Below are 21,721 nucleotides of genomic sequence, written 5' to 3' on the forward strand. Positions count from 1 at the left end.
GACCGGTACTAAAAACACTCAAAAACAAACTCCCAACGCCCCGGTGCCGTGACCCCAAGTGACAATAGTAACCCCAAACACCCGTGTGACTTTCCCAACTCATTCAGTGTATGCATTTACCGCAGGAGACGTGAAGGCTCAAGAATCTCTATATACCGCTCCAGGATACAGGTAGGGGAGCTCCCTCCCGGATAAGTGGTGACGATAGGTGAATCTTCCATCAACACCCTGCTCTCTCCACCAAAGGTTGATGGGTAGCGTCTCGGCCTCGGTCGCGACCGCGCGGTGCTGCTCGTGGAGGCTCATCATGATCAGAGCCCAGACAGCCAGGCCAACCGTTAGAGTCCCCTCGCCGCTTGCGTCACGCGGGATGGCCTGCCACTCGGCTCCATACCGGCCGTTGGAGTCTACTATGAAGCGCACGACGACGACTTCCTTGTCTGCCATGATGAAAGAATAGCGGGTTCCGCTTTCTTTGGCGTAGGTGGCAAGCTGGCGGATGGGGAGCAGGCCGGCTGTCTCCTGGTTCTTGAGACCTTCTGAGGTCCATTGGGATGAAAGACGGGCACAGCTGACCACGAAGTGGATGCGAGGCATAGTGTCGAGGTAAAAGATGAGGCTGGACCCGTACTTATGTTTTGCGCCAGGAAACGTTGTGTTCCGTGAGTGATCGATCACACTCGCGGAACCTAGCCTGTGGCCAAGAAGACGGCTGCCAGTAGCCACGGGGCTCTCAAGAATTCTGAGAAGCCAGTCGATGGAGTGATTCTTCATCTCGTTGAGGTTCCTGGCTCCTCTGTTGGCATAGAGTCCCCCCATTGCTACCGACGCAGGCTGGCCGAGAAGGTCTCCAAAAGCGCTGGAAATGTTGTTCAGATTAAAATCGTCCCATTGTCTGACGTGTCGCGGTAGGACCCTTTCCCATTTGTCACAGCTTGGGGCCTGAGTGGGAATCTTGGTAAGAGTGAAGGTAGGGCTGGGCAAGGCCAGGATATTCTGGATCGTCGGCCCGGCCATGTCTGGAGATGGTGACGAGTTGAGTTGAGCGCAGGGGTGGGGGAGTAATGTTGAGAGATGCGGAGGCCGTAGGAAGACTTAAGATTTACGAGATTCGCAGGGGCTTCCGATTTGGGGCTGAAGGAGGATGGATGAGGAAAAGGGTGTTGGCAGAGACCTGTTTGGTATTAATATACTCCTTGGGTAATGCAGAGTATTGCTCCGAAGATGCACCTCCCTACCAACTTACATCTGGCTTTGAAGTAGGGATAAAATCATCTATGGAGGGATAGAGACGGAAAGAAAAGCCTTAGAGAACCCTAGAAGATAATGATAGAAGACTGCATGACGAAACAGATAAAGGGACGGCTTTGAGCTGGGCTACAGTCACCAAACCACGTTCCAAAGCGACTTAGACACGGCTACTTGATGTGATTCTGGCCTCGACAAAGGGCGTTCAAGTTGACGGTATTAGAAGCTTATTACCCAAGTGTGGCAGGGATGTGATGTGAGCTAACAGGTAAAGGGACAACAAAGAGCTGAGCATGGCGTCAAAGAGGTGGTCAAACGGCCACTTATGGCTTACAAAGCGCTGTGACGTAGCTAACCCATAGGAGGAGAAAAGGAAACAATGAGTTATCATGGTGAATGCTTTGCGTTTGTTATTTCCCCATCACGAACTTCAAGGCACTTCCACAAGAAGCTACTAGCCACAATTAGAAAGCGGTCATTGACAATGCCGGCATTAAAACTCTACCAAAAGGAGCGGTAACAACCTGTTGGCATGATCGATACTCTTCTATCCAGTGCTGAGCTGTTCCCAAATGGCCTTTGTGCTCGCTCCTCAGCAAAGACAAAGAAAATTGTATAGCCGCTTCGGGCGACACCGGTATCAAAGAACTAAACACTGGCTTGAATGCCTAGTGCGAATGTCTCTACAGCTCCAAGCTCCATTCATTTCCTTTGAGAAAGATATGTGCGGGGCTTGAATGGATTGACCAAGATATAAGTGTTGCAACCTCCCTAACCTTTTTATTGATTCACTTCACCCATCACTCTTGCACACGCGGATACGATATTGTAGTTCTTCACGACTTACTCTTTACTTCTATTCTCCATGGAAGACCTAAAGCCTTTGCCGGACGTGGATGGTCCCAAACTGGAACCGTTTGGACACGACATGCTCGCCGATCATGTCGAGTTTCTCGAACTGGTTCAGCAGAAAACCGGCCATGGCTGGGTCATCAAAATAAAGATTGGCGAAAAGCTCTATGCTCTCAAGATTGTAAGTACACAGACAAGCACGATGGGGCGGGCAGCCACTGATAGCGATGACATAGTTCTTCTGCCAAGATACCCAGTTTGGCTGTGATGATGTGTACGACGCTGGGCCGACTTCTACCATGAGCCGGGAGGATTTCGAAAAACACTTTACCCCGTTTGAGAGCGAATGCCGGGCCTATGGCAGACTCAAGGAGCTGAACCGCGAACATCTCGCCGTCAAGGCCCACGGCTACGTCATCATGCCAGTCACTGAGGCCTTGACCCAAAAGCTGCGGCTCCTCGAGTCCAAGCGCGAATACTCGAGAAGGATTTCCAAGATTGAGGGACAAGCCACTCCCTTTATGGGAATCGTAAAGGACTGGGTGGACAGGGTTGTATTTGACCCCAGCTTGGAGTGGGATTTTGAGCAAGCCGTCGACGATGAGATCCGCCAGGTACGCCATTTCCCACGCATGCTCAGAGATCTCCATAAGCTTCACGAGAGCGGAATAGTGGTGAGAGATATAGGCATCTGGCAGTATATTGATGGTGTGCTTGTTGACTTGAGCATCGCTTGGACCATCCCTCACCCCTATGGCCCAGGCCAAGGCTGGAAACCCAGATGGGAATTCCAGAGCTGGGCGGCCGGGGATCTGCACTCATTCCAGGTCAACGTAATCGAGGAATGGCGCAGCAGGATGGAGTTTGAGACTGACATGGATCTGCCCAAGTTCAAGGGGATCCCCAGGACCTGCTCGCTCCGGGCGTACGAGAGCCTGGAGCGGGCAAGGGATCTACGACCTCGACCCAATCGGCAGCGGCCGTTTCTGCCTATCCCGAACATAGACAGCTACGAGCTCGACATGGTCCAGCTTCCTCGACATGACCCGGGAGAGTTTGACCCGGCAAAGGTCAGCAAGTCCAGGAAGAAGCGCAAGGGAGGAGACGCGCCTGGTGGGAGTGGGAGTGCCAAGAGGAGAAAGGGGGCTAGGGGTTAAGGGCTCTCACAATAGTCTCATATGATTTGTCAAACTGGGTCCTGTATCAAGCATTGGCAAAGTCACGAGGAGGGACGGTGGCCTGTAACTGAGGAACTGTGTGAGATTTGCGATTTAGGGATTAAGAGAACAGCGAGCAGAGGCAGTTTACTACTATCGTGACTGGCCTTTGTACTAATTGCCTAGAATAGTATGTCTTCAAAACTTAACATTATGGGGTAACCGGCACAAAACTATGCAGTGAGAAGGCGATTAAAGAATCTAGGTAGGCTAGCAAGCACTCTAGGGTTGTGAGAAACGGTGCGTCAACAGGAGAATTCTCCTCGTGATTATCTATAGGGCTTGGACAAATGGCCTCTATTGACCCGAGTACTCCTTGGTAAGCCTCTGTGATCTACCAGAGACCACACTCACTTTGAAGAGAAGGACGGGATGGGCGTGGCAGTTATCAAGCAGCACCAAGCGGACAAAGCCATGGTGCCGATTCACCTTCAAGTGCCATACCTTGATGACCAGTCGCCAAGAAGAGTTGGAGGCTAATGAGGGAGATAGCAACAAAGGGTTGGATGTAGCGCCCCTTCGGAGGGCCTATCACCGCACAGACCGGAAACCACCATGCATCTCTAACCAGGTTAAAGGCCTAGTTGAAAGAAACATGGGAAATGGTTGCCAGTCTTTGTCCCATAGGTTTTGGTGTTCGTGTTGCCATCTTTGAGCTTAGGCACGCGTGTCAGTTCTTCTGGCGTTGATCGTGTCGTAGCAAGCCATGCCTCACATGAAGCGCTTTGTGCTCCGTCAGAACAAGGATAAAGAAGAGCTCATGGCTGTCTGGGACCAAAGACCCGCAGGTGGCTCGTTTGGGAAGGTTGTCAGTCGATAGCCTCGTCATTATCAACACTGCGGCTACATTATTCTTGCGAGATCGCCATGAGCCCGTTCTGGCTATCCCATCACTTGACTTTGACAAGATATCTTGTTTGATTTGTTGATTTGATTACATATCCAAAATGACGACGCTCAATCCCTTACCAGAATGCGAATGCCCCAAACTAGAGCCTTTTCCGCACGACCTAGCCGCTGACGATGTCGAGTTTCTCTCCCTACTCGACGTCCCCAGCGCCCATGCCAGCATCTTCAAGATCAAGATCGGCGAAAAGTTCTATGCTCTCAAGCTTGTGAGTGAATAAATGCATGCGTGCTTATGAAATTTGATCTTTTAACGGCGACATAGTTTACGAGTGACAGAACCTCGCCTTTTTCGAGGAGCACTAGAACTTCATGACCTTCCTCGGCATGAGAGACAACCCTGCCATGGGAATCGTCAAGGACTGGGTGGATAAGCTCGACATGGACGATTGGCCGTCTAATGAAGGGCAAAACGAGTATGACTGGTTTTGTATGGGACCCTCACTGTCATGCATGCTCGACAACCTTCATGGACTTCATGAGAGCAGGGTAGTAGTAAGGGATCTAAGCCTCAGCCAGTATATCAGAGGTATCCTGGTTGACTTGAACTTTGCTTGGACTATACCCCATCCTGCTCGCTGCGAGCGTACGACAGTCAAGTCGAGGCAAGGCATCTACGCCCTAGGGTTGGTCGGCAGCGGCCGTTTCTTCCAATAGTGCATTACCAGGAACGAGGGCTGGAAATGATCCAGCAACCCCTGAACGATCCGGGAGACTATGATCCAAGCCGGATCAGGAATAAGCGCAAGAGAAGTGATGCCAAGGAGCCGAAGGGAAGAAAGAGGGTTGAGGCTATTAAGAGGAGGACGAAGGGTCGAGGAGCCCGCTATCGCCGTCCAAGAACCTGCCTGTGATGACACGACTGCTAAGGAGGGCATTGGTGCAGGGGTTGTCAGCTTTCGGAGTTTTTGGCGGGGCTTGTTTATATGTAGAACTGCTGTATTCTATCGCCTGGGAATATTATTCATTACAACCATCTCAATACGTGTGCCGGGAACCGTAATATTCTCCACTTATGATGCCCATGTGTTGATCCGATGCTTGCCCATCTCAGGCCAGGCTGAGGTTCTGAGTATACGGGCTCACAAATGTGTGCCAGTCGTTCTGCTCTCCTGTCACTACATGGTCGTGTTCTGCCTGCAAGTCTCGCATCCGCCAGACCTTGAGAATGACGGCCTTGGTTCTCTCAATGTTGGCCAAGGACGCGCCGGCCATGGCGTCGAGAGTTTCCAAAACCAGACGTCTGCCGGACGTCTGCGAGCCGGCATCATCGCTGCTCGATATGGCGCCGTCGTCCAGAGGGTTCAGCTCGACGGCTGCGACGAAGAGGGGGAACAGCAGACCTGCTACGCATCCTTGCTTGACGAGATCTTGAGTGGATGTGAGTATCTCGGCGATGAGCTGCGAGACGCGCCACGTGCTCGGGTCTGCGTCGCGTAATAGGCAGTGGAAGTACACCTCTACTGACGACTTTTTGAGCTCGACGCAGCGTCTTACAGTGTCGTCTAGCGCCTCAATGACTGTCATGTTGGAGCTCACTAACGCAAGCTCCCGCTCCAGCTCTGCCACCTCCCTCTCAAAGCGTTGCTTCGATATGCCGTCCCGATCCCTCGACCTTGCTAGCTCGGTGATTCGAAAGATGACAGACGCCATCGCCGGGCTGCAGCCCATCCAAGCGTCGATATCCTCAGGCTGGTCCGGCTTCTGCCAGTATTCCAGACCAAAGAGTGGTGAGTTGCCACAGGCGGTCCTGCTGATGACATCCTGAAATGCAAAGTAGCGCTCCGCAAAAGATGCGAGGCTTCCAAACCCGGAATCCTCGGTACCATGTAGTAAGAGCTGTTTTCTCTTTCGCATAAAGTCTTGACTTGCTCGGAGGTGGATGACCCATCGGTGATCGCAGTTGTCTAATATCTCGTAGAGACAGAGAAACATCATTGCCGCGGGTACTTGAGGATCCAAGATGACGTCTGCTGTAATATTGGGAGATTGGATTTTCTGTAACAGGCCTTTTAGAACATTGCCCTTGATCCTCATGGCGGTTCTTGTCCATTGAGGGTCTGTGATGCTTCGATGCCGGGCGGAAAAGGCGAGGACAGACTGGGTGACAAGATCCTGCCCGCTTAGTGTGAATAACGGAGCGACCAGGTTCATGAATGGGGATGATAGATGTGGTGATGGTGTTGTGAGGGGGCATAGCCGTAGTAGGTAATATTGGAAAAGGCTTTGTTCGGATGTGTTGAGGGTGGGATATAGAGATGGTGGGAGCATCAAGGTTGGATGTGATTCTGGCCGAAAGACAAGGGCCGAACTTGACAGGTCAGCCTGCTCTCTGAGCTCAACCGTCTCATCCCCCAGACCCTGCTCATGATTCGAATCAGGGTCAAAGTCGCTGCAGTAGGTATTGATAAAGTGACGAGGCCCAACAGACGGAGAGGCCAGCAAGATGGGGGCATGCTGCGTCTGGGACTGCCTCCTCGGCCGAGCTGACCCCTTGCACCACACGCCCTCCCTGCCAAACGACAGCCCACGAGCCGCAAACTCGGGTTCCCACTTGAGCTGCAGGTGCCTGCTGCACGCTAGGCCGCGGGACACGCAGTTGCGGCACCTGGGCTTGGCCTCGTCGCACTTGACCTTGCGGGAGCGGCACGTCTGGCAACCTGAGCGGGTGCGTCTCTGCACGGGGGCCGAGGAGGAGGTAGGGCGACGGGGCATTATGTTATGGAATGCGTGGGTGTGTTGAGTGGGCTACGGTGACATGATTGATGTCGAGATTGAGGGAGGGAAAAGCGGGGGATCGTGGTATCGTTGGAGGAGCTTATTTCCGGGCATCCACTTGAAGGGTTAGAATAGTTGGATAGTTTGTTAACAGATAGCGTTAGTCCTTGAGCTGCTTTGTGTTAGCTCCTTGACACGCGTTGCTAGCTTGCAGGGACCCCTGAACGTGCCTCGGCTGGACCTTCTGGGCTCAAGAGTGTCGATCGATATGATTCGTCTATCTCCCGAGACTTGTGTTGGCCACCAGAAATGTTTCTCTCAGATATCCACTTCCCACATGACTCGAAAGGCACAAGTTACACATGTCCTGGGCGAGAAAGCTGATTCGGGAGCTATATAGAAGAAGTGTATTCACAATCTGGGTATTTCCTGCCTAGCTACGGCTCAAACTATTCTGAACATCTTGAGCTTTGCCTTGGGCGATCCCTCTGTCTGACTTCCGACCTCGCCGCTGCTTGTCTCGACTCCTTCAACCATGGCATGCCCGATCATTTTTCCGTATCTGTGCTTATCAGACGACGGGGATGGGGTAGGGCAGATGGTCATTGGGAATCTGGGGCCCTCGAGATGCACAATCCTCTGACCCACCGCGATGCCTTCAACACCAGGGCACGATAGACCCATCTTGTCGTTGGAAGTCCGGAATAAGACCCGTCCTTCACATGTGACGTTTCTGCTGTCCAGGAGGGCCTGCAGCGGGTTCATTTCCTGGTCCCATTTGGGCAACACGTGGTCCAGATTGCGCAACTTGTCCCGCGCCATGTTGGTCAATTCTTTCACCTGGGCGTCGTATTCTACCGACTTCTCATCTCCAGTTGCCTGAGGTTCAAGTGTGAGCTTGCTCCATCGGTGCTGACAAACCTCATGGAACACTCTTGCAATGCGCAGGATACGAACCACGCAGTCCTGTATCTCCTCATCGTGAACGCCGTTGTATAGTTGACGCGCTAGGGCGAGACAGAAAGGTTGCATTTCCAGCAAACTCTCATCTTGTGCTTCTTCAATCCCAAACAGCTGTTGCGCCAAGTCCTCTGTCTCTTGCTGAGTTTGGAACGCGAGGACCTGTAGCTGGGATACTAGGTTCGCGTAGTCAAACATGCAGGAGCCTGCAAAGTCTCCGAGAGCCTTATCTCTGAGGAAGATGAACATGCCGGATAGCCGAATGTTGCGAAAATACAATGAGGCGTTCTCTGATTCACCGTCGTCTTCGGAGGACTCGCCCACTAGTGGGTTTGCGTCAATGTCTCGTCGCACTTTGTCGTACTCTTCCTCGAGAATATTGAACAAGACAGCAACGTCCACCTGGAAGTTGAGCCGAGTACGGGTTGAAGCTGCCTGGTCCACGCCTGTCAAATGGTCCATGGCCCAGTAGAAGGAGGATGATGGAGTCCTGGCCACGAGGCCAAGCCTGGCGAAAGCCGTCGACATGTCGTTGCGCTGGTTGTCGAACCGCCAAAGTTCGTTAATCAAGGCGAGGCTGTTGTCAGCGGGCAGCAGAACAATCTCCTTTATTGCGCCGAGCTCCCGTCCTTGGATGTGCAGTACCCGATCCACAATAGCACAGCTGATGTGTCCAAGGTCCTTGCCGGGGTTTGCCTTATCCAGAGTTGGCTCGAAGACGGGCTTATGAGACCGACGAGAAAAGTCTGGGACCCATGAGGGAGTGACGGGATCATCAGGGGAGGTGACTGGTCGAGAAGGGTAGTGCCAGAACATGTCGGCCCAGGATTCTACCAGGAGAAGCCATGCGGCCAGTAGTTCAAACGCATACTCTGCACTCTTCGAATAGTCTGGGAGAACTGTTTGGCTGAATACTGGGCCCATGAGATCTCGGACGCCATAAACGTAGTCTCGCGGGTCTGAGGTGGTTCTGTCTAGTTGTGCGTATAGCACAGATGGAAGGATATGGAGCCGTGTCTTTGGCTGGTAAGTACCCTTTCCATTGTCCCTTGAGCGACGAGAACCTCTGGAGTTGGATCGTTGGGCCAGTTGTTCCAGGACCATGGGAAAGAGGTTGTTAAACGCGTGTTCCAGGCTCAGGTCTGGGACGCCTCGGTCTTCTAGCTCGGCACGGTGAGCGAGAAAGTCCTTGCGGAGTCGGACAAGCTCCTCTTGAATCTGAGAGGTGCGAGCCGATAGATCTCCGCAGTACCACAGAGGGTCGCCGTTGGCGAGGTAGAATTCCTGTTGCACCCAGAGTCGTGTCCACCATGGATTCGAGCAGAAGGCGCAGACAGCTTCCACTGCCAGTTGAAGAATGCTGCCTGGCCCATCCAATGCTTCGTCTTGCAGATCGATGAGGCGCTTGTTGGCTAGCGCGTCCATGAAGAAGGTGAGGGGTGCAGTGGGAGGTCCGAGAAAGATGACGACGTCGGTGGCCTTGCGATAGATGTCTCCCATGCGAGCTACTTGGTGGGACTTTTCGACTACGTCTTGCTGGTTGATGCATAGCTGATCCACCCACAAGATTCGTGAGGTTTCTGGTCGGCGGAGGTACTTCAAGGCGTCGTGGAGGTTCGAGTTGATCATGATCTGATGGTCGTTGATCGTGATGGCGCACACAGACTCAGGCGAGCCCCGTACGTATGACAGCGCCTCATACTTGGGCAGTCCCGGAAAGTTTCTGGGACATTTCATCTTGGCGCAAATTGGTGCATCCGGACTTGTTGCAGGTAAGAGCTCCAGGAGGCGCACCGACTCGCAGAACGGAGAGATGTCGAGAGGAACGGTCGAATAGAAGGACTCTTCGGAGACGTGCGGTTCATCATCCTTCTTCGAGTCCTTGGGGCTGGCCTGTGGAAGTGCTGTGTCCTCTCCAAGGGCAAGGTCGAGTACGGTCTTAACACACTCGATGAAGCGGTCTTCGCGGGCTTGATGAGCCGCTTCGGGCAAGTCGTCAAAGTTGTACTTGCTGGTATCGTAGCCTGATTCTAGTTAGCGGGTTGATATGAATGATTCAAGTCAAGTGTGCTCGCCTTTGTCTTTCAAGATCTCTTCAGTTCGTGGACGGGTGCTCTTCTGGAAACGCTCAATACGGGCTCCAGTGATGCCCTCGTTGATAGTCGTGGGATCATCGCTGGGACCAGCGTCAGCCGGCAAGGGCTCAGCAGGATCGTTATCCATGTGAGAAGTGTGTCTGTTTTAGCTGTTGAGGAGATGAAGGTTGAGGATGAACAGCCAACTCTTATGGCGTGAGATGAAACAGGCGATAAGACAGTGAGATTTTGGTGGAGACTGACGGAAAAGGGAATAAGATCAACCCGAGTCAGCATTGTGTTTGAGAGTATGCAGGCTGCTCAGGTGAGGCGTTTGCCTGGCGTGTTTACGGTTTACCGAGGCTGATATTGGCTGACGTTTGGTGATGGTGGCTATGAACCAATAGAGTAACTTGATATGATACAAACAGGATAGAAACGTTTTATTCCAGAGAGAAAAGAGCATAATAGCAAGGACCTTTCAATTGACATGAGCAGAATACAGGGGAGAAGAGTCCTCGGCTAAGTGCAATCCTTGGCAAACGAAGGAATCGACCAGGCAGCAGTGCATTCACATCGAATGTAACGGTACTGCCGATTGTCACATGGATATGAATCGTATTCAGTGATCCGAAAAACTTTGCGAATATTGATATATCAAGCCCGTTTGACAATTGAACAGGAGCAATGTGCGTTTGCAAGCCATGACACTGACACAGCCCATGGCCAAGGCGCACCAAGTGGATTCAGTGGCGGTCGTCTCACTATGAATCATTTTCCCAAAACGGAAGAGATGAAAAGATAAAAAGACAAGTTGCGCGCCTTCAAACGAGAGAACCAACACAACACAACAACTTTATCTCCTACAACTCATTCACTGCCTCTAACACAATGGAGCCTGAATTCCAAATTCCCAAATCGGCCACTGGCCTCCGCGAGATTCCCCACCAACTTCTCGACTTGAGATCCGCCAAGGACATCATTGCCCAGCTGCAAACGTTCCAGCCCATTACATCTGAGAAGAATGTTTGGGCATTCTGGGACAAGGGCATTGATAAGATGTACCCGAGCTACCGTTGCACCGTCCTGAATTGGGTGCGACGCCTTGGACCTTCATGGACTGTGCGTATTGTGGACCTTCTGGATGATTCACCAAACAACATCTACAATTACGTCGGCGAAGAATGGTTTCCTGATTGTTTTGTCAACAAAACTATGGATGGTAGACACGCTCCTCAGCATGCTGCTGATCTTGTGCGTTTGCCTCTGTTGTTCGAGCACGGAGGTGTCTGGATGGACGTTGGAAACATGCTTCACACACACCTCGACGCACTCTTCTGGGATGCCCTCACAGCCCCTGGCTCGCAGTACGAGATGGCTGCGTGGGTCATCAGCGGTCAGATCCGAAAACAATGGGGTAGCTTCGGCAACTACATGCTCGCCTCTAGAAAGGGCTGCAAGTTTATCGAGAACTGGCACAACGGCTACAAAGCAATTTGGCAAGGTCGAACCAATGTCGACGGCGTCCACAACCATCCTCTCATCAAGGATATCGGGCTCGCCGATGGCATAGCCGACTGGGGAATGGAGGACAAGGTCAAGTCTATGAGTGACTATGTTTCTCAGATGCTCATCGGCGACCGCATCCGGAACCTGTACGACGTCAACACCGGCTGGAATGGCCGTGAATTCTTTGAGAACAAGGTCTTCATGGTTGAGGGTATCTGGAATGGAATCCTTGGCGCCATCAGAACCGACTACGACGGGTACAAACAGGTCGAAATGTTTACAACGCGACTGGACGAACCGGATCTGGAGAAGAGGGCAAAGGCTGAGGCGTTTGTCATCGAGATGCTCGAAAAGAGCCACATGTACAAGGTCTACCACAGCTCCGCAGGGGGTCCCCCCGCTCTGGGAGATCTTGTCAAGCAGATCCAGGATTTGGATCATCGACCGGGCACTTTTGGAGAAATGTATCGATATGGAACAGTGCACTGGGAGCCAACGAGGGAGGTTGAACAGTTGGAGCTGCAGAAGAGTGAGGAGGATCTTATTTACGCTACGCCAACTGAATCTGCGGCTCAGGCAGCTTCGAACGGCTATGATGTTACGACTTCACGACTTTAGAGGTATTGGTGTCTTGGGACTGTGCTAGACTCGGAAAGATACCTAGGTGGGTTAGAATAGACATCAAAACGATCAGATATAGGGTTAGAGACTCGGAGAGTACAGTTGATGCTTCTAATGAGGGCGTGAATACTGACGCATTTGTTCAATATTGTGTACATTTACAAAAGTGAAAGGAAAATAGCTCCCCATGGTGCACTGTCTTGAAACAAAATAATCAAAGTGACAAAGACCATGAATCTAAACTTCTCTATCCATCAATCCTTCTCGTACCGAATGCATATCCTTGGCAACAAGCTTAAACGACAAAGAGACAGATGAGAAGCAGGGTTGCTAGGGTGCCGACGAACTGCCACTTTTCGACATGCAAATTGCCAGCAGAAGAAGGAAATCCTGTAGCCGAGGCAGTCGAGCCTGTCGTGGAAGTGGTGGTATTTGAGCCACATGCCCCTACCACTGAGGGCACAGCGCCACTGCCACGACCGATGGGAACAATCTCCGAGCTGCAGTTAGCAGCTTGTGCGATGTGGATCTCCTCATTGTCCCAGTCAAAGATAACTAATTCAGTTAGCAAACTTTGTGTCGCAACGGGTTCATTGACTCACCGTATGCCGCTCTCAGGAAACTGTCGCCAAGAACCTGCTGTTCGCCCTCTTTGATCGGCTCAAGGCCGACTGCACAGAGACCTTGAGCGGTGTACACAAACTCACGGAAGGGAACAGTGATGATCTTATCGCCTCCAAATCCAAAGGTGATACCCCCTTCGTGGTCTCGAACCTTGCAATCAACGAGGTAGAAGCCGAGATCGTCGTCAAGTTCGGCGCCTAGATCCTGGAAGATCTTCTCTGCAAGGTCATTTTGCAGCCTGGAGAATGTGTGGCCACTGTCGAGATGGACGTTGGTGTCCTTGAGAGAGTATTGTCGATGGGTCCCGTTACCGGCGTCTATTCCAATGGATGAGAGGCTGACTGTGAATCTTGATTCAGGGGTTAGCAGTGAAAATTGACAGAATGCAGCGTAGCGTATACACACCTTGTGCCGCCGTCTCGGCTATTGACGACTGGGGTTTTCTTGAGAGATCCAGAGAATTTGCCTCTGTCCAAGCCCCCAAATATCAATGAACCTGTAAGTAACCATGTTAGGAGATCGTATCGGCCCATATTGAATATCACGTACCGCCTTCGTCAGACACAGAGCCAAGGGCAAGGCTATACGCCCTGCTGGAAATAATATTTTCCACTGCCAAAGAATCCAGCACCAAAGCGTACGGCTCCCTAAAGTCGAAAGTGGCGTTGAAGACGGGTCCGAGTCCCATGATACCGACCGACAGTCTAAGACTGTTGGATGCAACGCCAAACCTTTGAGTCTTTATCTTGGCATCTGATTTTACTGTCAGTATCTCTTGAGAGTCTTTGTGTATATTCGAGAAAACCTACTGCCCATAGTGACTGCGTCTTCGTAGACATCGACAATAGCGCCAATCACCTCTTCGCCCGACCCGTATCCCAGTGTGCGAGAGCCAATAGGTCCTTCAACAGAACTAGAGGCTCCAGGATCATAGCGAGGAACGCTCTGGCAGAACCTTTGTTGATCAAAAGCCGTAGGTGCCGAGGAGCAGTTTGCGTTGACCCAGAGGTAGGCAGATCCTGTGTCAACTTGTACGAGAGTCTTTTGTGGTGGGTTTCCGATTGCAACTGTGTTTGGAGTTTAGTGGCTGATATAATGTGGAAAGCGTTCGTATGCTCACTTTCTACTGTGTAAATCCATTGCTCATTGTAGATGGTGGTAGGCACAACACTGTCAGGAGCGGATCGTTGAACTCGCTTGATCGGATACTCGATAACTTGGGTAGCCTGAGCGAGGAGTAGAGGAGAGATGAGAAAGTGGAATGCGAGAAAGGCAATCATGCCTGAGCCAGAACTGAGAGCCCGCATCTTGAAGAAGGGTAGAATGCTTGCTTTGGTGTTGAGAAGATTCGAGGAAGATGTCCCGCTTCATTTATACACAGCAGCTCGAAACAAGTGCACACCGTCTTACGCGGCTAATGGTTGAAGATTAATTAGAAGCTATAAAATTAAGGAATCGCGTTGTAGATGAATCCACTGCTGTTAAAGGGATTGCATCACGTTTGATCCTAATGTGACGGACCATACGAGCCCAGATACGTAATAAGAGACTGTAATAGAAGGCAGCATCTAAGTTTTTGTTGCTCGGCCCTGTGACGAGTCTCAGCTTCTTCAGGGCAAGCGGGTTGTACTTGGGTAGCGGATTGTGATTCGCCAGTTCGTACGGACACTGGGGCGATCTGGGGCTTGACAGGGTTGTATAGCTTCACTAGCCTGGGGCTGTAATGTCGACTACTGTAGAAATACCACTTCGTCACTGTGGAATTGGCTGTAACCAGTCATAAATCTCCCCTTAAGACGGTATCGTCCACTCCCAGGAACCCTGATCAAACCCATATACCATCTTGGCCGTTCTCTTGCCACTCTCCAAATACAGACGCACAGTTCGTACTCTCGCTTCCTCGGGGATATCTTGACTGCGCTTGACTTCTTTTCCACTTCGACTTTCCTCAAGTTCCATCAGCTTGATCGCACCTTGGGCTGCCAGCGGCGAGTTCCATACGCCTTCCTGAGATCTGTCTGCGAGCATAATTCCGATTGCCTTCCTGCGTATCGCTGGGTCTCGACATCTTGCTATTATTGAAAAGAGGATTGAAGAAACGCCAATGTCCATGTGGAAAAGTGACTTGGAAGTTTGCTCTGATCCCTTTCCGTCAAGGCCGGTCGCGATGGCGGCGTTATTGACCATGTTGCTAAACTCAGCTGTAAAGCGGTCCCAGAAGCAGGGGTCACCTTGGCCATAGGCATACTTGGCGACATTGATCTCAAGGTATTGCCGGTACACTTGCAAGAGTGCAATGGCCCTGCGCTCGGCATCACTTATAGGTTTCTCACCAGAGTAGTCCTTGGCTATCAGAGTATCGAATGAAGAGCACCATTGTCTAATCTTGACAGAATGGAACATGAGCTGCTCTGCGTCTTGTCCTTTGAGCCCGGGACTGGCTTGCTCTACGATTATGTCTAGAAGCGCCTCTCTTGCCTCTGCAAGGCATCGGAAGGGCAGATCATGGAGAGGATATGTGCCTCCGAATGTGTTTTTGAAAGCAATAACAAGTTCAGTATCGACATCTCCAGTGAGCTACGGGAAAGTCAGCAGGAGTCTATTTAGGTTAATGTTGCCTTCTCACCATGTAGATCTGGACGGCGATCCGTTTGAACAAGGCTTTGGCCAGCTGGAGGGTCATCACAGCATCAGAACGAAGCTGAGGGTTGAGGTAACAATTCCCAAACTGGTTGACCGAGCAGATATCAGATTGGTACTGTTGAATCATTTTGCTGCCGTACTTGAAGAGCGCGATGGCTGATTCAATTTTGCCTTGTAGGACCTTGGTGGTGTAAGCATGCATTTGGGAGTGAGAGACAAAAACTTACCTCGATGCAGACGAATATCAGACAAGAGAGAATTGGTATATGTGGCGGTGATTGTGCCTCATTTGAGGAGGAGATTGACTGCCTGATGGCAAGATTGTAGTGACCCAGGCCAAATTTTGAGTCAGATTGGTGGGATGAGTTGAGCGTAAGATACTGCTCGTGGAACGAGGCCAAAGCGATGACGGCGTTCCTGATGCATTCGGTAGACTGGGCCACCTGAAGAATCTTGGTATTCCATAAGTGGTCTGGAAAGAAGGTCTGTAGCCCGGCGAGAGTCTTTTCCGTGAAGAACTGTAACGATCTCGCTTGAGGAGTGAGAGCGTAGATGGAGTCGACGGACGCTGGAAAAGTCACAGAGTTTAGTGAGTCGACTCGATAGCCATCGCATTTCCGGCCTGTCGAGGTACCTAGAACCAGATAAGTTGCTTGCCAAGGGGGGTATTTGGAGTGACGTACATCTCTTGCAGGCTGGACGAGCCTCGTCACACTTGACCTTGCGGACTGCCAGGAAAATTAGCCGACAAGTTACACAGTTATGAAGATGACCAACTCCTGCATGAACCGTTAGACAGAGCCATCGCATCGAAGAGTGAACACTCACTTGCAAGTTCCGCACCCTGTACGGACCTTTGGGGCCCTGGTGCGTTGTCTCTGGCCAGGTTTCACGCGTGTCATCTCTGTTCTGCATACGTATTCCAAACCAGCGGCATATGGACGGCGTGATCGCGGGGAAGGAATGCGAGGAGAAGAAGGTTGGTTGTGATGAAGCTGTCGGAGTGAAGATTACCAATGCTCGCTCCCCCTTGTCGGTCAGCTCAACGCACCCAATCAGCACGAATAGAAGGATTCACTAATGGGGATGCCCGTACGAACGGACCAATGAGGCATCATAGAGGCGTAAGCTAGACTGGGGAAGCCCCCTCTCTGGTCAGGCAACTAACTTCGCTCAAACATCACACCAACGGCCCTTACAGATCAAACTCAGTGAGACACATGGCCAAAGTCAGTCGCCTTTGCGCTACCTGCGTTTATGCACTCGGTCATCCCTTCGACAGTGGTTCGCCTGGAGAGCACCATTTGAGCATTGACGCTATCCGGCAAGCTGTACAGGAGGGCTGCTTCATATGTTCAGAGGTTTGGAGAGTAGATGAACAGGGTCTTGTCATAAGGCGCGATAACAACAAAGCTGTAGATCATGAGCGCCATCTCCCTGCGAAATACGCAATTGACTACTTCGGCGCGGATGGCCAACTCATAGGCCTTTGCATCTCGCATGAGCCCAGGGGTAGAGGGCTCGATCTCATGCCTAAGAGAGGTCTGTATCTCGAGTTTAGAACAAGCGTATAGGGGCTGACTTTGAAATAGTGGTCGAGTCAGTCTATGGATCACCCTGGCCTCCTCTAGATGACAGGACGTCTTCGCTACGCAGCCTAGACCAAGCCTGTGGCTGGCTGACATCATGCTGTGTCCAGCATCCATCATGCAGCGCACTATCTAAATCTGAGCAATGGCTCCCCACACGTTTGATAGACATTGGGTCAGAGGGTGATGACTCGTGGAAGCTTCGTGTCGTTGCTGAAGACGGCTTGCATACGCCCGCCCCCTACATTGCCCTCAGTTATCGTTGGGGAGCAGAGCCAAGCATCATGCTCCTCAAGTCAAACATGGACGAATTTCGTCGCGGACAGTACATTACCGACTTTCCACAGACCTTCCAAGACCTCGTAACTGTTGCACGACACTTCTCTGTTCGATATGTCTGGATCGATGCCCTCTGCATAATTCAAGACTCGTCTCAAGACTGGGTATCCGAGTCTGCCACAATGAGATACGTCTACGCAAATTCCCTCTGCACTATCGCTGCCTCGGCGTCTTCGAGTCCCGAGGGAGGGCTGTTCCGTTCACGACAGCCCGAACAAGCGCGCCCTGCCGTCGTAAAAATCGCCTTTGGGGACAAGGCTCCCGAGGACTTTTACATCTGGGACTCGGAATATTGGCTAAGCCACTTTGGCAGAAGTGAACTACACTCAAGAGGATGGATCTTCCAAGAGCGCTTTCTGTCCCCACGGGTCCTTTCCTTTGGACACGATCAAATAATGTGGGAGTGCATGACGGACCACAAGTGCGAAGGTTTTCCGGGTGGTGTTCCAAGTCACGAATCTGAGAAGAGCTATTATCCACTTTCGAAACTGAGAGCTCCGAGACAAGACGACCAAAGGCCTTTATTCTCAGAAAGGACGTTTCAGACCTGGATAAGCTTGGCTGAGGGCTATTCTAAATGCTCCCTAACTAAGCCTACTGATAAGCTTGTTGCATTTGCAGGAATAGCAAAACTCTTCCAAGAGAATACTGGCGACGAGTATGTCGCCGGTCTCTGGAAGTCCCGGCTAGTCCAAATGCTCGACTGGACAGTAACCACGCCGGGGCCGGGCGCCGTTGACTATTTGGCACCCTCCTGGTCTTGGGCACCGGTGCAAAGTTCCATCAAGATAGAGTATAGACCAACAGTATGGCCTAATGTCAACCTCGTGTCCGTCAGGGCAATCGAATCCATAAATCGAGAAGCGGATCCCACAGTCGGAGTAAGCTATGGATGCATCAGATTGCATGGGGCCTTATTCCCAGCACAATGGGATCGTCCACCCGTATCCATTCGGATTCACATGGCACCTCATGTGGCAGAGGTTTATTTGGATACATCTCCCGGAAACTGGGGTGGAAAACGCTGTCTTTTTCTTCTTCCCATCATTTTGCACCCCTTCGAGAATGAAACAGGGCGTTGCCTCATTGACTATCTTATCCTAGAAAAGCATTCCACTGGAACACCAGATATCTATCAACGAATTGGGTGTTGCCGAACTGATCAATACGTCAAGGGTTTTGATCGAATCTTTAAAGACGAGGACGTTGGCAAGACAATCTTTGAAGAAGAGGGTTTTGACCAGGCAATCTTTGGTATTAAAGCCCAGTTCTCAGACATCAGTATTGTGTGATATCCAGCTAGGATTGGGTAGCATCGATTGTTTGCTTTCATTGAGTTATATGGGATTAGTCCACATTCATTTCTGAGTGCTGGATATCGGTTCCGGTGGTTCATAAACAGCCAAGACAATTACTATAGAAGCCTCAGATTCGTTTTCGTCATTTGTGACGTACCTGAGATCATTTTTGTTCTTAGGTGAGCCACAGACCGGATTTCCTGATCGGGCCAGCCCGACTTCGAAGAGAGCAAGCATACAAGACAGATTAACAAAGCAGCCTTCAACAACAAACAAGCCGTCATCGTATAGGGGTCAGTACATCAGTTTGTGGTCTCTCGAAGCACTGAAAACGCAAGTTCGAGTCTTGCTGACGGCAAAACACCTTCTTTTTGCCATTTGGCATGGCGTCCAAGGTTTGGTCGTGCAGAATCATGGCATCATACAACCACTAGAGGGGACAACTAATATATTTGGCAAGGCTTGAGGAAATTTGTTCATTTATACCACACCACTTGGAAATTGTGTCAAAGGGATGAAAATGTGCGTTTGCAAGCTCGCGGCGGTTCGGTGGTTGTGAACAGTAGACTCGTTGTGTTTTTGGTTATAGTTGAAGCCCGCCCCTTGACGGGATAACTGCGCCAGTCGATAGAACGGTAGACTCGGATATCACTAAGCAAACTTGCTCGTACCTCTGAAGAAAGTTTGGAACTGAACTGAAATCACGTATCTAGACATGCCGAGCAAAAGCTGAAATGTGTGTTACTTGGGATTGGAAAGCTAGACTAATGCCGGCACACTGCTCGTCATCAAAAAATAAGTGATGGAACCGAGCTCGTTCAAAGCACTTCCAAAGACGAGAACAGTTTCATACAAAACACTTCTTTAGCATATGTAGGATATCTCATATATGTGTAGCGACTCAAGCAGTTCCATCATTATATCTCGCAAACAGCATCGCTCTACGCTTCCAAAACACTCGACATCTTTTTCCTTCATACAAGTCCGTGATAGGAACATTCCCAAGAGGAACGTTCCAAGTACCAAAACAATGCAGTCTAGTCAAATTAACCATGTGTGGGTCGGACAGCAGCGTTCAGCTCAACCGGGGACGTCTTCTCAAGGCCATGAGTAGGAAGGTGGTCAGGTGTCCTGGAACCAGACTTCTCATCGCTGTTGCTGTCGTTGCCGTTCTCGCGGGCAAGCTGGGCCTCGATTTGAGCGACCTTGCTACGACGCCAGATCTTGTCGTCGAAGAATCGGAGAATGGCAAGACCGAGGCCGATGCTGAGGACGACGATGTTGATGGTGAAGCCGCGGCGGTACTTGGGCTTGTCGTCGGATCGGAAAATCTGGGCACCGTAGATACCGGCGATGTTGGCACCCATAATGACCCTGTTATTGTTATGAGTAAATTCGTTCTGAAAGAGTGTTGAAGAGATACTCACATAGCCATGGCAAGGGCTCGTTCCTCGGAGTCGTCGCAAGCAAGCGACATCCAAGCAATGTTGAGGGGATGCGAAAAGGTACCAAAGGTCTGAGTCCAGACAACACCAAAGTAGCTGACACCTCGGATGCTGAGCTCAGTGAAGATACGGTTAAAGACGTAACCGAGCAAATGCATGCTCAGGCCAGCCATGACAGTCTCAGGTCGCTTATTGCTGTGGAGTGTCAGTGCATGCAAAGGCTTGTATGACGGTGGTAGTACTCACTAGTGATCGGAGACATAACTGAAAGTCCAGGAGACAGGAATCTGCAGGAAGAGACCGACGGAGGCCAAGGCGTTGCTAGTGAGGCCAGCGAAACCGAAACTCTTGACAATGGAAGGCGAGTAGGTATCAAAGGCACGCTGGGGGCCGTTGTTGGCAAGGGTGATGATGACGTGGACCCAGAGACGCCAGTTGGAGAACTGAATTGTCAGTGACATGTTGAAGCATGGTGGAGGTGGTACTCACAGCCTTCTTGAAAGCAGTCAGGCCAATCTTCTTCTTCTTCTTGCCCTTCATCGGGTCATCAAGGAGAACACGGGTCTGCAGAATGTGCAGTTCTCTCTCAGTGAAGAAGCTGTAGTTGGGCAGGAAGGTGCTGCGAGGGTTCTTGAAGGAGTCGGGGAGGCAGAAACCGAGGATGAAGCCGCTCACGACGGTGAAGCCGCCCATGAGCACAAACAGCCAGAACCAACCAGCCTTGTCGCCGACACCGCGCATGTGGAGGATACCATAGGCCAGGAGCTTGGAGGAAGCCTGACCGAACTGGTTACCAAAGTAGAAGAACATGACACGTTTGGCGGTTTCCTTGCGGGTATACCAAGTCGAGAGGGTCCAGAGACCACCGGGGATGAAACCAGACTCAGTAATACCGAGGAGGAATCGAGTCGCGATGAAGGATCCGTAGTTGTTCTGGAAAGCCTGGAAGGTACTGACGGTGCCGAAGAGGAAGAGCTGCAGGGTCAGCCACTTGCCGGGGCCGACACGGTAGAGGATCATGTTGGAGGGGATCTCGAAGAGCACGATGCCCAGCGAGAGCATCTGCTGGCCGACGTTGAACTGGTTCTGCGTGACGTGGACATCCTCCATGAAGTTGTCGGTGATGGCATTGGCAATGTTGCCTCGATCGAGCTCTGCATGAGAGAGGTTAGAAGGTGTTGAAGTGGTGAAGTGGAGGGTTGATGCTCACGGAGGCAGAAGAAGCCAAGCGTCAGGAGGGGCATGATGATAAGGTCGAGCCTGTTTTCAACCACTGTTAGCTTTTGCCGACGGTCCAGCGACGATCCGATGCATGAACGTACTTGCGCTTGGCCTTGCGCTCCTCCTGTGGACTCCAATCATTGCGGAGCGTGAGAGCCTCCTCGTCGTCCCTGGGACGGGAGAACTGGTTCGGGTCCGAGTTGGTTTCGAGCTTGCCCATGATTACCGACTGTGTGGTTTGCAAGTGTCTTGGATGCACCGAAAAAGATTCTCTTCGAAGGGTTCTCTGTCGCCCTTTTCAAGACTTTGGCAGCTATCGCCAAGGCTCACTGCCAAGCCTTCTCGCCAAGACGCCTTGGTGCAAAGTGCGTCGGTTCGGTCTGGATTTGGTCTGGGCGGGGGATGGTGACATGGCAGAATTCGAGCACGCAATACAGCAAGTGCCGGGGCACCAGG

The 21,721-nt window shown here is 51.4% G+C and overlaps 9 protein-coding genes across 9 annotated transcripts; 4 read left to right on the forward strand and 5 right to left on the reverse strand.

Moving 5' to 3' along the window:
- Positions 1-138: 138 nt before the first annotated feature.
- Positions 139-1,017, reverse strand: NCS57_00534300 (uncharacterized protein; the record flags this gene model as incomplete). The annotated part of the gene is made up of 1 exon (XM_053055268.1): positions 139-1,017. The coding sequence occupies one exon, from the start codon at positions 1,015-1,017 to the stop codon at positions 139-141; it is 879 nt and encodes a 292-aa protein (XP_052914223.1).
- Positions 1,018-2,113: 1,096 nt separating this feature from the next.
- NCS57_00534400 (uncharacterized protein) lies at positions 2,114-3,257 on the forward strand (the record flags this gene model as incomplete). Its single annotated transcript, XM_053055269.1, has 2 exons — positions 2,114-2,281; positions 2,337-3,257. The coding sequence occupies 2 exons, from the start codon at positions 2,114-2,116 to the stop codon at positions 3,255-3,257; spliced, it is 1,089 nt and encodes a 362-aa protein (XP_052914224.1).
- Positions 3,258-4,264: 1,007 nt separating this feature from the next.
- On the forward strand, positions 4,265-4,880 carry NCS57_00534500 (uncharacterized protein; the record flags this gene model as incomplete). The annotated part of the gene is made up of 2 exons (XM_053055270.1): positions 4,265-4,432; positions 4,530-4,880. The coding sequence occupies 2 exons, from the start codon at positions 4,265-4,267 to the stop codon at positions 4,878-4,880; spliced, it is 519 nt and encodes a 172-aa protein (XP_052914225.1).
- A 393-nt stretch (positions 4,881-5,273) lies between these two features.
- NCS57_00534600 (HET domain-containing protein) lies at positions 5,274-10,124 on the reverse strand (the record flags this gene model as incomplete). Its single annotated transcript, XM_053055271.1, has 3 exons — positions 5,274-6,971; positions 7,392-9,925; positions 10,010-10,124. The coding sequence occupies 3 exons, from the start codon at positions 10,122-10,124 to the stop codon at positions 5,274-5,276; spliced, it is 4,347 nt and encodes a 1,448-aa protein (XP_052914226.1).
- A 743-nt stretch (positions 10,125-10,867) lies between these two features.
- Positions 10,868-12,103, forward strand: NCS57_00534700 (uncharacterized protein; the record flags this gene model as incomplete). The annotated part of the gene is made up of 1 exon (XM_053055272.1): positions 10,868-12,103. The coding sequence occupies one exon, from the start codon at positions 10,868-10,870 to the stop codon at positions 12,101-12,103; it is 1,236 nt and encodes a 411-aa protein (XP_052914227.1).
- Positions 12,104-12,401: 298 nt separating this feature from the next.
- On the reverse strand, positions 12,402-14,037 carry NCS57_00534800 (Peptidase A1 domain-containing protein; the record flags this gene model as incomplete). The annotated part of the gene is made up of 6 exons (XM_053055273.1): positions 12,402-12,661; positions 12,709-13,079; positions 13,136-13,226; positions 13,280-13,483; positions 13,540-13,797; positions 13,851-14,037. 6 exons carry the CDS (start codon positions 14,035-14,037, stop codon positions 12,402-12,404), a joined length of 1,371 nt encoding a protein of 456 aa, XP_052914228.1.
- A 484-nt stretch (positions 14,038-14,521) lies between these two features.
- Positions 14,522-16,178, reverse strand: NCS57_00534900 (Zn(2)-C6 fungal-type domain-containing protein; the record flags this gene model as incomplete). The annotated part of the gene is made up of 5 exons (XM_053055274.1): positions 14,522-15,307; positions 15,357-15,554; positions 15,601-16,007; positions 16,057-16,101; positions 16,151-16,178. 5 exons carry the CDS (start codon positions 16,176-16,178, stop codon positions 14,522-14,524), a joined length of 1,464 nt encoding a protein of 487 aa, XP_052914229.1.
- A 724-nt stretch (positions 16,179-16,902) lies between these two features.
- Positions 16,903-18,593, forward strand: NCS57_00535000 (HET domain-containing protein; the record flags this gene model as incomplete). The annotated part of the gene is made up of 3 exons (XM_053055275.1): positions 16,903-16,915; positions 16,966-18,182; positions 18,477-18,593. 3 exons carry the CDS (start codon positions 16,903-16,905, stop codon positions 18,591-18,593), a joined length of 1,347 nt encoding a protein of 448 aa, XP_052914230.1.
- A 1,052-nt stretch (positions 18,594-19,645) lies between these two features.
- NCS57_00535100 (MFS domain-containing protein) lies at positions 19,646-21,485 on the reverse strand (the record flags this gene model as incomplete). The annotated part of the gene is made up of 6 exons (XM_053055276.1): positions 19,646-19,973; positions 20,027-20,239; positions 20,291-20,487; positions 20,534-21,198; positions 21,255-21,304; positions 21,367-21,485. 6 exons carry the CDS (start codon positions 21,483-21,485, stop codon positions 19,646-19,648), a joined length of 1,572 nt encoding a protein of 523 aa, XP_052914231.1.
- Positions 21,486-21,721: the final 236 nt, after the last annotated feature.

The sequence above is a fragment of the Fusarium keratoplasticum genome, chromosome 4 (assembly GCF_025433545.1).
Source record: "Fusarium keratoplasticum isolate Fu6.1 chromosome 4, whole genome shotgun sequence".
NCBI classification, from domain to species: domain Eukaryota; kingdom Fungi; phylum Ascomycota; class Sordariomycetes; order Hypocreales; family Nectriaceae; genus Fusarium; species Fusarium keratoplasticum.